General features: G+C 46.0%; 2 protein-coding genes across 3 annotated transcripts; both read left to right on the top strand.

Annotated features, from left to right (window-relative positions):
- Positions 1–4,691: 4,691 nt before the first annotated feature.
- Positions 4,692–8,849, top strand: LOC146254084 (uncharacterized). Of its 2 annotated transcripts, XM_084677433.1 has the most exons (6): positions 4,692–6,254; positions 6,364–6,657; positions 7,065–7,385; positions 7,708–7,845; positions 7,992–8,139; positions 8,293–8,849. In XM_084677433.1, the coding sequence occupies exons 1-6, from the start codon at positions 5,765–5,767 to the stop codon at positions 8,573–8,575; spliced, it is 1,674 nt and encodes a 557-aa protein (XP_084533559.1). In that variant the 5' UTR covers positions 4,692–5,764; the 3' UTR covers positions 8,576–8,849. The 2 variants fall into 2 exon arrangements, with proteins under 2 accessions (XP_084533559.1, XP_084533560.1); XM_084677434.1 differs by having other exon boundaries at positions 4,696–6,657.
- Positions 8,850–9,011: 162 nt separating this feature from the next.
- On the top strand, positions 9,012–11,670 carry LOC146254083 (leucine-rich repeat-containing protein 3B-like). The gene is made up of 2 exons (XM_084677499.1): positions 9,012–9,284; positions 10,455–11,670. Exon 2 carries the CDS (start codon positions 10,538–10,540, stop codon positions 11,324–11,326), a length of 789 nt encoding a protein of 262 aa, XP_084533625.1. The 5' UTR covers positions 9,012–9,284; positions 10,455–10,537; the 3' UTR covers positions 11,327–11,670.
- The last annotated feature ends 2,003 nt before the right edge of the window (positions 11,671–13,673 follow it).

Raw genomic sequence — 13,673 nt, 5'->3', positions numbered from 1 at the left:
AAATCAGTTCAAATCTCCATCCCTAGACTAGACACGGTTTTACTAATTGAAAAACTGCTGTTTATTTTATATTAAGCTCAAAAACAACTTGCGGTCAAATTAAGGCCCAAAATTTTGATTGCCAGGTCTGCGCGCTCACATTAAATCGAGAACTCCGTAAGTAGCATCATCAGTATTTGTCAAAATCTTTTTTCCCACTTGTCTTCCTGGCATAACGTTGCCTATTCTTTTTTTTTTTTCTGTCCACTGCTGTGGACGTTGTTTACTTCAATAATGTGTTTACTGTGTTAATGGACTGAGGATGGTAGTAGGATTCGGTTTCGGATTCGGCCGAATCTTAACCAGTGGATTCGGTATTCGGTTTCGGATTCGGCCGAATCTTAACCAGTGGATTCGGTATTCGGCCGAACCCCAAAAATCTGGATTCGGTGCATCCCATGTCATACCAGAGCAGGTGTACAAACAGATATGCAGAGACACCGCATACAACCTCACCCCAGGTAAAAAAGCACTGTTTGGGCCAGGCCGTGTACTGCTCTCTGTAGTGGGGGTAGCCAGAGAGGTACTGAAAAGTGGTGATAAACGCACCACAGAGGACATTTTATATAGTGAAGCACCTGAACACGGCTCTGCTGAGTACACCTGCCTCAGTTAGCCTCAGACTGGTAGCCAGAGTAAATAGCATCGACTTGGACTCTGTAAAACAACAATAACCAACGCACAGCGGGCGTTATAGAACGTGCCGATGTGGCTGAGCCTCTTATGCCTTCCAAGCTACCCGAAAGGCCATGGCAGAAGCTCGGAGCAGATTTTTTTACATTGGAAAACAAGGACTACTTGCTTGTAGTGGACTATTTTCCAGGTATGTGGAGGTGGCCCAGCTGAGCCCGACAACAAGTGTGGATGTGGTGAAGCACCTCAAGTCAATGTTCGCCAGGCACTGCATACCAGAGATTCTAGCCACCAGCAATGGGACTCAGTTCACGGGGTTCACATGACAGCTTTCGCCACAGAGTACGAATTCGAGCATGCAACGAGCAGCCCAAGATACCCTCAAAGCAACGGTGAGGCCGAGCGGGCTGTCCAAACCATAAAAAACCTGCTGAAGAAAGCCACAGACCCCTACCATGCGCTGCTGGCTTACAGGAGCACTCCTTTGAGCAACGGCTTCAGTCCGGCCCAGCTGCTCATGGGGCGTCACCTGCGCACCACCGTGCCAGTTTTCCCGGCGGTGTTGGAGCCAGCCATCCCAGACCTTCGGTCGGTGCAGCGTAAAGAAGGGGAGAAGAAGTGGATGGATGCCAGCAACTATGACCGCAGACACAGATTGAGAAACCTCTCTGACCTGTCACCAGGAGACCAAGTGTGGATCACAGATACAAGATCTACGGGTACTGTGACATCCGCACATGAAACACCTAGATCTTACCTGGTCAGTGGACCACAGGGCACTTTAAGGAGGAATCGCCGCCACCTTGTGCCCATGTCGGCAGACAACAGTAGTGAAACACAAGAGCATGCTGCAAGGGTTGACTGGCAGGAAACTTCGACAGACACTGGTCAGGTGTCTCCGGAGGGGCCTCAAGGCGCACCCCAAAGTGTGAGAACCAGGTCTGGCAGGTCAATCACAAAGCCAGATCGTCTGGATCAGTGAGTCCGCAAAAGGGAGAAAAAAATATATTGTATCGCGGGCAAAACAGGGTGGTTTGTTAACGTCAAGTGTTATGAGAGTTTAAAGGGAAGTTGAATCCTGTTGTGTGTTAACTGTCTAGGGTGACTACTTTGTGTTCATTCATAGCTTAAGGAGGCCTCACCGAGTTCATATTCTTTAGTGTAATCCGGTCTCAAAGTGAGTTCACAGGATAGAAGAGTGGTAAATAGTACGATAAAGAAATGTGTTATGGTAGACCAAATGTTTAACAGTATACAAATGTGAGATTAGGAGTTTGATGCAACCTGGTGATAAATGATGGAGGTCACAGTCTATTGCTTTTAAGACGGAGATTTGGTGTGATCTATAATAGTTTGACACTGTCTGGGCACCAGGGGGCAGTAGCGAGGAGAGTTCCGGTAGTGGATAAAGTTAAAGGTCCATGACATGCTGTTTTTGGATGCTTTTATATAGATTTACATTTAAAAGCAGCCTCTGTGTTGTCATGTAAATCTACAATTCAAGATGCATGTTTGTCCAGATCCATTTTTCAGCAAAATAGCAAAAAAAAAATGGCTTTAAATTCTATGAGGAAGAAAGAGGCGGGGATAACTGCCATGCTTCGGTCGTTTGCAAGCCATGATGTCTCGAGGAAAAAATAATTGCACAGTTGTAGCTCCTTTTCTCACTGGTGGGCCAAATTCTCTGTGCGGGCAAAGCAGAGAAAGGGGAGGTAACCTTCCTCCTTATAACAACATAAGGAGAGGCATTTCAAAACCGAGTGTTTCAGCTTTCATTTTCTCAAAGGCGTAGAAGAATGCCCAGGGCTATCGAAATATCTAGCCACTGGGGGACCAAAGGCAGGCAAAGGAAACTCCTATTAATGTTAAAAACCTTCTAAATTGAATATTTCATTTCATGGGACCTTTAACCCATGTGAATCTACCCTGCTGCATCTTCATTTTATATCTTAAGAACCCAACACGACACGCCCCTGTCCTTAAGTGTTTGTTATTTTTATTATAAAGTACCTTCTGATTTTAATGCTGTGGACTTAATAAACTTTGTATATATATTTTTGATACCACTGCCTCTGGTCGGGTTCATGTTGATTGGACAGGACATGTTTAGGGAACCTAGCCTTAGTTATGGTATTCTCAACTGATGATCTCTCACCCCATCTGTGAGAATGGCGTAGTCGGAACCTTTTGCATACAACTTGGTCTTAAAGGGGTCATTGACTGCATAACCTATTTTACCTTGTCACAGTTGAATAACAACAGTTCGGTGGGTAAAATGGACATACAGTGAATCTCAAAGTCCATGGACACCTTTTTCCTAACTGAATCTCACAATTTGCTAAAACTGCTGCTGTAAAAAGAGCGGTAAAAAAAAAAACATTTGTGATGTCACAAATGTGGCTCCACCTCTTTTGGCTCTGGTCTGTACCTTTGTCACGCTCCAAAATTTGCTACGCCCTGCTCTGTGTACTTCCACAGAATTACAAAGAAGAACGTTTTTCAAGGATATTGAAAATGGACTACGGCCGTAAATGCAGTGTTCCAGGCTGTAGAGGGAAGGCTGACACTTTTCAGTCTTCCCAAGGAACCAAACACTCGACGGGCTGTGATGTTCGTCTATGAGAAGATGCTGTGCAGTTTGACCCTGAATTACACATTTGCTCGAAACATTTCACTGAGGACAGTTTTGAAAACCTGGGACAATGTGAAGCAGGATTTGCTATGAAGCTGTTGCTGAAAAGAGGTGCGTTCTGACCTTAAGTTCATTACAACCTCAAGCTGTAGTATGATTTTGTCGCCAACAGTTATTAGCAATGCTGACTTATCCTGTATCTATCATACTAGAATGTATGATGGTTTAGTTTATTGGAAATGGGGCTAACGTTATTTCATATTCCTGACTGTGTTTCATTCCAATAAATAACCGGTGTTGTCATGTAAATCTACAATTCACGATGCATGTTTGTCCAGATCTTTGTCAAGTTATTTTTACTTGTATTTTTCAGCAAGATAGCTCAAGCTAACTTAAGCTGAGTTGAATCACGATAGTTTGTTTGCTAAGCTATAGTGCTAACGTTACCCACCTAAGTGGATCCCGTTTGCTTCGACAACAGAAGTGGAAACAAATAAGCGGAGCTAGTTCAGGCATGGAACTCGGGCAGCGCGCGCCATAACACCCATCGCCCTGTTCTCAGCCCATAGGCTTAGCTTGATAGGCAGCGCTATAAAGTCGCACACATGCACGCACACGCGTCCTCGCCCCCTTGTGTTCTGCGCTGCTGCCACCCACCACCATCCCCTTCACCCCCATGTGGTCTGTCTGTGCTCCCCGTGGGGGATTTAACTCGTTGCTCCCTGCCTCATGTCATGCATGCTGCAGTGAAGGCAGGGAGCGCTTCCCCATGTACATCCATTCCGCCAATGTTAAACCATTTGTCATGTGTATGAATAAATGGTGAAATCAATCACGTGAGTGTCCTGACCGAACTAACTTTATAATTTCAAATGATATCTAGTCAATCTGTTAAACAGTGTTGTGTGGACACAAAATATTTATTTGTACGTTTTTATTTCAAGTCTCCCCCTTCAATGTTTCAGTGAGTGTTGCGTCTTTGCTCCGCAGCTTCACTTGTTGTAAACCACACAATTAGCGCACAGCTCATCTATATATTCATGAACATACCATAAAAGGGAAAAAAACTCTAGTTTTATTCCAGGGCTTCCAGACCCCTTTAACATTAATAGAGCGACCATTTAAAGCTAAGCGCACCACCCTGCCACACATCTTTCACAGCAGACACAGTGCATCCATCTTTCACAGAGTTCATCCATCTTTCACAGCACAGACAGAGTTCATCCATCTTTCACAGCACAGACAGAGTGCATCCATCTTTCACAGACAGACAGAGTGCATCCATCTTTCACAGCACAGACAGAGTGCATCCATCTTTCACAGACAGACAGAGTGCATCCATCTTTCACAGCACAGACAGAGTGCATCCATCTTTCACAGCACAGACAGAGTGCATCCATCTTTCACAGCACAGACAGAGTGCATCCATCTTTCACAGCACAGACAGAGTGCATCCATCTTTTACAGCACAGAGTTCATCCATGTGTTGAAGTAGCAGACATATGTGATACAGGCTATAGTTGTGGGTTATGAGTTGGAGAGAACTAACAAATTATGACTACTTATTCTGCAAAAAGTCTGAAACAGGAAAGGGCATCTTCTCTCAACAGTAAACTGCAAACAACATTTCCTTCGAGAGTGTAGATGAAAAAAAGGAAGCTTTGTTTGTGGTGTGTTCATTTATACAAGCCTTAGCAGAATGGGTTCCTGTTTCTGGGAAAATAGTCTGTAACTTAGATCTTCGTATAACTTCATCTGTTATCAAGATGTTAAGACGCCTTCTCTTTGTGATAATAGGTGAGTTTGGGGGTTGTAAATGTTTTATTATTTAAGCTGTTTCGTGTAACTTCCCTTTTGTCCAAATGTTGTCTATTTTATTTACTAACGTCATCGAAGGCACCTCAGAAACTAACTTGCAACTCTTACGGATACATTTGAATGGGCATTATTGCAATGCACTTGCATTACTGAGTCAAATCTTTCAAAGCTGGTTTAGCCTATTTAAATAGTCTAAATGAAGCAATGGGTAACATTAACTTTTGGAGTATTAATGTCTAGATGGTGTGTATCCTTTAGTCAGACAAATGACCGTTATAAATAAACTGCCAGTTTTTCATATTCATAATCAATGAGACAACATGAAAATAGATGAAAACAGGACTATAAACCATCTTGATAAACTATGCTCAACTTCACCAATAGAGTAATGTAAAGTGTATTTAAACAAACATGTTAAAAACATAATGAGTTTTGTGATCTAAGTTTCAGTATTTCAAACGTCTTGTTAAAGTGTGAAAGCAGATGGCGTGCATCAGCATAATTCACATCAGAGTCTTGGTCTGATTACCTTTCAAATTAATAATTCTTGGGAGGGAAGAAAGAAATAATCTCATAGGTGCCTTGTCAGATTAGATATGAACTGGCTCAATCTGACTGATCTCTGTTTCTACAGTGTCTGGGATGTTCAGAACAGGTGAGGATGTAGTAAATAGTTTTATAGATGCAATACCTTTGCATACAGTTTTTCATTGTATGTTTTTCAGTCTCTTCAGCATCTGGCTGTGTTATACTTCCAGACAGTTTGTAGATTGTGTTATCTACCATAACTATGCTTCCTTCTGTGTCTACCTGACAGTTAGTGCCCAGGTCAGACTGGTGAATGGAACGGGACATTGCTCTGGCAGAGTGGAGGTCTATTACAACAACACGTGGGGAACAGTGTGTGATGATAGCTGGGATTTGAATGATGCTGAGGTGGTGTGTAGACAGCTGGGCTGTGGAAGAGCTCTCAGTGCCCCAACAAATGCTCACTTTGGTCGTGGCAGTGGGAAGATGTGGTTGGATGATGTTGGATGTTCTGGTGGTGAGAACAGTCTGACACAGTGCTCACATAGTGGATATGGAACACATGACTGTAAACCTGAAGAAGATGCTGGTGTTGTCTGCACTGGTAAGGAAAACGTTCAGCTCACGGCTTACTGACAGGCTTCATGACAGCCTACTAAACATCTAATCTCTCCCTTCCTCCCGTAGCAACAAGGTGCTTTTTCTCTCAACAGAACCAACACCCCATCTCTCCATCTCCCCGGCCCACTCTGCCTTCTCTCCTGGAGAGAAGTTCGTCATCACCTGCTTAGTTCCGTCCCAGTACAGAACTTCAGCCACAGTTCACCTCCACAGGTCTGGATCATCCATCAGATCTGAGATGATTGGTTCAGAAGAGTCCAGCAGCACCTTCACCCTGCCCAGTGTGGAGCCATCAAACCAGGGGAACTACAGCTGTCGCTGCCAGACTCAGATCAATGGCCAGACCATCATCAGCCCCTACAGTAACTCAGTCAGCATCACCATAGGTAAGTGGACAGTTAAACATTTTGTTACATATCAGCTCATGAATGTTTACGAAGGTTAGAAGGATATTGTTACTCTTACTGGTAATAAAGGGCCTTTCCCATTTATTACATATCAGCTCATGAAGGTTTTGGATTGTTGGAAGAATATTGTTATTTTTCTAGTAATAAAAGGCCTTTTCTGAAGACAAACCATGTCAACATCAGGCGCCCCAGTAAGTCATCTGATAAGTACCTGAAACATGTAGGCCAGGTTCAAATCCAGCCTGGACCCTTTGCTGGCTGCTCCCTCCCTCCTCCCTCTCTCTCTCCCTGCCTTTCCTGTCACACTACACTTAAAAACTGTCCAATAGAGCATGAAAAATTGGTTGATTGACAGTAAAAAAGGCTGTTTCTGTGTCTCCTCCCAGTGAGTCTTCCCCCGCCCAGCATCTCCCTCACCTCCTCCCAGACCTTGCCCCTCTGGTTGGCCCGGGGATCAGAGATCAGAGGACACGGCTTCTCCATCACCTGCTCCGTCTCCTCCCAGTATCCCGGAGGCTTCTTCTCTCTGCTTTCCTCAAGTTCCAGCAGCAATGACACCCAGCTCGCCGTCAACCAGTCCGCCTCCTTCTCCTTCCCCAGTGCGGAGGACGCACACCAGGGAAACTACAAATGTGTGTATGGGGTCGAGGTCTCCGGACGGATGTTCTTCTCCACCTCCACTGAGGAGCTCTCAGTCACTGTCAGAGGTAAGGGAAGGATGGCTTTGTTACCTGACACCTGTGTGGATTCCTTCTCCCTCAAAGGACCTTGGGAGGTGTGTTTTTTAGCAGTCAGTGTAATTTAACCAGCCGCACTTCAAATAGAACGAATACGTTCAAAATTGACAACTAAATGAGTTGTCTTCGGAAGGCTAGCGAGATGTTTGTGTGTCATGAATCACCGAAGCTTGGCCGGGGTCTGGTTGTGTTGAGGCTGTGTCTGGTGGAGATTGAGACGGGGGTCGTTTGTCCATCCGTCGCCCACCTACAGTACCTGTCTGGTGTTTGTCTGTCCCTGCACCCCCACCAGGCCTGGCAGCCTCCCTCATCCCCCTCCTGGTGTCTGTAGCTGTGGGTGTGGTCCTGCTGGTTGGCCTGGTGGCTCTCCTCCTGGTTTGCAGGAGAAGGAAAGGAAGACACACTCTCCCAAAGACCAACTTTAGAATGAGTAAGCAAAGTAAACGTCTATCTCCATGGTGTTTTGGTTATCTTGTTGACGTGCTGGACATCTCCAAACCTAAGAAGCCAACCTCTCTCCATTTAGACACTTTAACCGTCTCAAATACTGTACCTGCTGCCATGTTAACCATTTAGGTGACACAGACCAATATGGAGGCAGAACGGCAGTAGTGGATGAAGAGGAGGAAGAGGAGAACGACTATGTCAGTGCTGAGGATGACTACGTGAATGTGGAGGGCTTGACCTGTCTAGACGACTATGCAGATCAATTCAACGACCAGACGTACGTTAAGATCCTATAATGTCTGTTCACCCTGTCACAAATATACACGTCTTAAAGACTCATTAGATGTATCCATGACAGAATGTGTAACTGTAATCACAGTCAGTGACTGATTTTAACACAACACTTTTGACATGTCTTGTGTTTATTAAGGGACTGCAATGCTTCAGGTACCGTGAACCAATATGCGGAAGAGGCGTTTGATGAAAAGAAAGATAATGACAATAATGACTATAAAAGTATTGATGATGTTTCTGATGCCAAGAACCAACATGGAACCATCAATGAGGAAGAAGATTGTGATGATGATGACGATGACGATGATGACGATGATGATGACTATGAGAATGTTGATAGTTCAGAGCAGAATGAGGAAGAAGATTGTAATGATGATGATGACTATGTAATAGTGCTGTCAAACGATAAAAATATTTAATCGCGATTAATCGCATTAATGTCATAGTTAACTCGCGATTAATAACTTTTTTAAAGTAAAATTTCCATTCAGAATCTTATTGGCATCCATTTCCATTTGAATTTTAAAGATGATGTAAATTACGTTCATCAGTGGTGAATGGTTATGTCACAACCTATGTCACAAAAGTTGGTAATTTGCATTGTCTGATACAGCGCAATATAGCACATTGCATCAATTGTTTTAAAGCGTGTAATGTATTTTCTACATAATCTTTATCAATGTGTGCGACATCCATTACTGTTTGCAGTAAACAGTGTTATGTTTCATCAACCCTGAACTGACAGCCTGTCGTTCTTTCTTGCGCGCATGTTTGTCTGCATTTGATTAATCAGGATCTATATTCCCGCCTTGCTGTGACGACGTGGACCCTATGATTTTGCGAGGCGAGAAAATGTTCAGCTTGAACACCTCTCGCGCCTCTCTCATCCTTCCTGAGCTCGAGCAACAGTTGACTGAAGAATATATGGTGGTTTTACCGTAACTTGGTTAGTTAGTAACCACTGGTAAGTGGTTCTGATTCAACAATTAGTCTACCTGCGATCTCCGGGATAATGTTTTGAGGTACAAGAGTGGCACAATGCACGCAGATCCTCGCGCAACCAAAAGAGAAGCGCTCTTTAAACCGAACTGAAATATGTGCCGTTTCCCGATTACAAAAGCTGAAGCGGTAAGACAATGTCGTTTCGAGTACCACATATTTCATGTATGCATTCATAGGCCTTTGTACACAGCTAAATATTTATTGCATTAAATGTAACCGATCGTGAAGGACTGCATAAGTCTTGTGATTAGAAAAGTTACGCCACTGTCCAAATCTGACGCTGTGCATATTCTACGTAAATAATTGTAATTGTAACCAAATGGTTCAAAATGTCATTCATAATAGGTATAATGGATGCCTTTTGCCGACAAAAGTCGATCTTTGTGAACCACGTGCACAATCGCCTTTTAAAAATCCGTGAAGTGATTACTCATTCCTTCTCCTGTGTTTCCCTGGTTGTCAGTCAGTGTTTAAATCTTTTTTCTTTATCTGCTACGTCTCCTACAACCCACGACACACTGTGGCTCTATGGTCGACCTGACAACATTTAGCATCACAACAGTGACCGGGATATCCATCACTTGGCAAAAGAAGAGTGCGAGATCGATAGCGGGGATCAGAACAGTTCTGCCTGGCGCCTAATGACGCTCTCAACTTGCGGCTCATTAGAGTACATAGCCATTCCTCTACTGTACTGCATCAGAGTGCAGAATCCTCCATTAGGGTTTGTAGGAACCCCGCTAATGATCCGTCCCATGGATCTTCCTCCCGGTGCTCTCTAACCACTGACAGAGTGGTTATATGGAGCACCAGAGAAACCTGTTTCTTTTAGCTTCCAAGGCCACCTTGATGACCTTAGCATCTGTGAGAAGGGACAGTTTGACAAGCAGATTCCTGCTAGATTCCGGCCGGAGGCTTTTTTGATCATTTTTGTCATCAGTTCGGATGACTGACTCACTTTCAAGTACCTTCCTTCATTACAGCTGGATCGAGGTGTGTGATGGTGCGTGTGTGAGTCTGTGCGTTTGTGTGTGTGTTTATCTGCAGCTGTGCCTATGCTAACCACCGTCCCTACAGTCGGAAGTCCTTATGACACAGTCATTACAATTAACCCAGTGGATGTCTCAGAGCTGGTATTCATTCCAGGCTCTTCCGAAGGAATAGCTGTTATTCTGGCCGTAATGACCCGGTGGTATTACAGACTAGAGGGTGTGTTCCTGCTTTAGATGGTCCGCTGTGTCTGTCCCTTCTGAGTGAAATGTGCGTTGATCTGTTCTACATGTCTCGTCCCGACAGTTGAAGGATCCTCCGTTGCGTCCCTGTCTCTCCTGTCTCTCCTGTCTCTCCTGTCTCTCCTGTCTCTCCTGTCCCGGCCCACAATGCCTCTGGTCTGGCTTCTGAGGGGCATCGTCACCACGTTCCTGCTCTTCTACGATCCCGGGATGACCTCGTCCACGGCGGGCCAGCTCCCTCCTGGCTGCAGGGACGCGGCGCTGGCCGGCTGCCTCTGCTCCACGTCTCCCCCTGCTGGGCTGGGGGTGCGCTGCAGCGGGCTGGGCCTGGCTGCCGTGCCCCACGGCCTCCCCAACGCCACCCGCCGCCTCTACCTGGACGGCAACCTCCTCACCTCCGTCCCCGCCGACGCCTTCGCCGGGCTCCCCCTGCTGGCCGAGCTGGACCTGTCACGCAACCAGATCGCCAGCCTGGACCCCGGGAGCTTCCGGGGGCTGGCGCCCACCCTCCGCAGCCTGGATCTGTCCCACAACCGCCTGACCAGCCTGGAGCCCGGGGCGCTGGGAGGGCTCCGCGCCCAGGCCAACCTCACCCTCAACCCCTGGCACTGCGACTGCCGCATGCAGGTGGCCATGCCCCAGCTGGACTTGGACCCAGCCTCCCTGGCCGGGGTGGTCTGCCACAGCTCTGAGCCCGAGGAGGTGGGCGCCCGAGGCGTCGCCTTGGTGATGCTGGCGTCGGAGCTGGACCTGTGCGCGGTGTCGAAGCGCACCACCGACATGGCCATGCTGGTCACCATGTTCGGCTGGTTCGCCGTGGTGATAGCCTACTTGGTGTACTACGTCAGGCACAACCAGGAAGACACCAGGAGACACCTGGAGTACCTGAAGTCCCTGCCCAGCCGACAGACCTCCACCCTCAGCACCGTGGTGTGAGCTTACACGCTGTTGGAGGAGAATGGGTGCTCACCCAGGCTTATTGTGTAGCATAGGAATCCAGGAGTTTAACACATAGTTAGGAATGTTCTGGAATGTCAGCACGAAACGCGTAGGTTTTATTTAAATGACATGTTTAAGAATTGACTGACTTGTGACTGTTTCACTGTTGACTGCCTGGACATTCTTGGGCTGGAATGCATGAAATCTTTGACCCCCGAGAGCATTGCCAGATCATTGTTAGTTGAAATTTTGTTGTCAATTAAGCTGCTATCACTGAATGTTTAGATTTTATTTGACAAAAAAGTAGATCCTAGTCGCACCTCATATCGCACTGTCAAAAATAAATAAATGTTCATGAATTTACCTCTAAACCGAAAATGCTTTCACGTTTGTTGATAACTCAAAATGTATATCAGTGTCACGAAGAAGATTATTTAATAACGTAAGTCCTTAATTCAGTTGTCTGACCAAAAACAGATAGCCCACAGGTGTGTTGGGCAGGATTATAAATCTGCTGTAGCAACTATGTAGACAATGAGACAAACCTGAATCATACAAATACTTGCAACAAAAAACAAAACCTCTTTTTCTCCCTCTCTTTCTGTCTCATTCACACACACTGCCTCCGAGCTTTGATAGCGAGGATGTAGCCTCACTCTGACCATCAGTTTGCCTGTTGATGGACTCCCTCTTGACCTCAGTCACTATGACGACAGGGTCGGGGGGGTGAACATGGATGAATCAGTGTTGCATTGTTCTCAGAGGGTGGACTCAATCTGCTGCCCCTTGAACCTTTTATAGACAAACAGCTCTCTGGTGGGCCTAAGTGCCCAGCCTCCCAGGGCAGAGCTGGACCTCTGCTGTCCCTGTGGGAGTTAGTCTGTCAGCGCCCATACCGCAGCCTTGCTAATGGTCACTGAGACATGAGGTGCACAGTCTCCCAATGTGACGCTTCCTGTGTGGGCTGCAGTCACACACACATGAATCCATTTGCTTTGGTCTCCAGCCTCGTCGACCCATTTATAACGAGGACATTTCCAAAAGCACATGTGCGGGAAATACAAATACACACAAAACTGGTTTTAGTTTCTAGCTTTGTTAACCACTTGTCTCATTTGTATTAGCACAGATTGACACAGTACTCCCAATGAGAAATACTGAATTGTGGACAATTAAATACATTTAAAAAGTAGTGGGACGTAGAAAGTGTGGTTTGGCTTGAGTATCTCATGCATGAGAAGCCTTTCGAAACATAAAGGGTCTTTGTAAGACTGACCTTATTGTTGTAGCAGTGCCAAATGCTGACATACAGCCTGGATTGGGAAGCTGCAGATCCTGTTAGAAGCATTGGATGAAAAAATGTCACGTTATTATCTTTCTCTCTCTTTCTCTCTGTTTCTCTCTCTCTGATTCTCTTTCCCTCTGTCTCTCTCTCTCTTTTCTCTTGGCATTTCTCACTAACCTCCCCCACCTTCTCAAATGCCTTGTGAGCAGTTTGCTTGATTTTTCTCTCCAATCAACCTTTTCTCCTGATTGCAATCTCCAGCTGTGCATGACAAACTCCCTTTGTGTGTGCGTGTTTGTGTGTGCATGTTTGTGTGTGAAATTGCATTCATTCATTCAGAGCCTTTCTACTAAGGCTCCGTTAGTGTCTTCCTCTGTGGACCCGTGGAAAGAACCGTCACAAGAGCCTGAAGGGCAGACCCAAGAGCCTGAAGGGCAGACCCAAGAGCCGTAGTTTGAGGAGCGAGAACAAGGCTTCAGGTCCCAGGCAAGGTCACGCTCAACATCCGCAGATGGGAGATGCTTCAGCTCGAGGCTGAGACTGCATTGTCCTTTGCGTGGATCCTGGTCTCTCTCGCCGGGGACGATGAGCATCCTTCGCACACCTCCCACACATTGGCATGGCTGCAAAACACAACAACTGCTCGGTGTCTTAGGTTGAATCTCTACACGCTTTCTATGCACCCAACGCACACTTGTGTGTTGGGTATTTACAGAACATCCCTCTGTCTGCGCCGGGAATGAGCGACACAAACCTGGATCGGATCCCTGTGTGTTGGATCCACAGTATTAGAGAGAGAGAGATAGGGGGAGAGAGAGAGATAGGGGGAGAAAGAGATAAGGGAAAAAGAGAGATAGTGGAGGGAAAGATGGGGGGGAGACAGAGAGAGAGAGAGAGATAGGAGAGAGAGAGATAAGGGAGAGAAAGATGGGGGGGAGAGAGAGAAAGAGAGAGAGAGATAGGGGGAGAGAGAGATAGGAGAGAGAGAGATAAGGGAGAGAAAGATGGGGGGGAGAGAGAGAAAGAGAGAGAGAGATAGGGGGAGAGAGAGATAGGAGA

Source organism: Hypomesus nipponensis, chromosome 17 (assembly GCF_054491055.1).
Source record: "Hypomesus nipponensis isolate SF chromosome 17, ASM5449105v1, whole genome shotgun sequence".
Classification (NCBI taxonomy): Eukaryota; Metazoa; Chordata; class Actinopteri; order Osmeriformes; family Osmeridae; genus Hypomesus; species Hypomesus nipponensis.
This window is presented reverse-complemented; position numbering and strand designations above follow the sequence as displayed.

Coding starts and splice junctions, on each gene's coding strand:
- LOC146254084 (XM_084677433.1), top strand. CDS start 5,765: ATGTTCAGAACAGGTGAGGATGTAGTAAATAGTTTTATAGATGCAATA. Junction 7,386..7,707: donor GCTCTCAGTCACTGTCAGAG/GTAAGGGAAGGA, acceptor CACCCCCACCAG/GCCTGGCAGCCTCCCTCATC. Junction 8,140..8,292: donor GATCAATTCAACGACCAGAC/GTACGTTAAGAT, acceptor GTGTTTATTAAG/GGACTGCAATGCTTCAGGTA.
- LOC146254083 (XM_084677499.1), top strand. CDS start 10,538: ATGCCTCTGGTCTGGCTTCTGAGGGGCATCGTCACCACGTTCCTGCTC.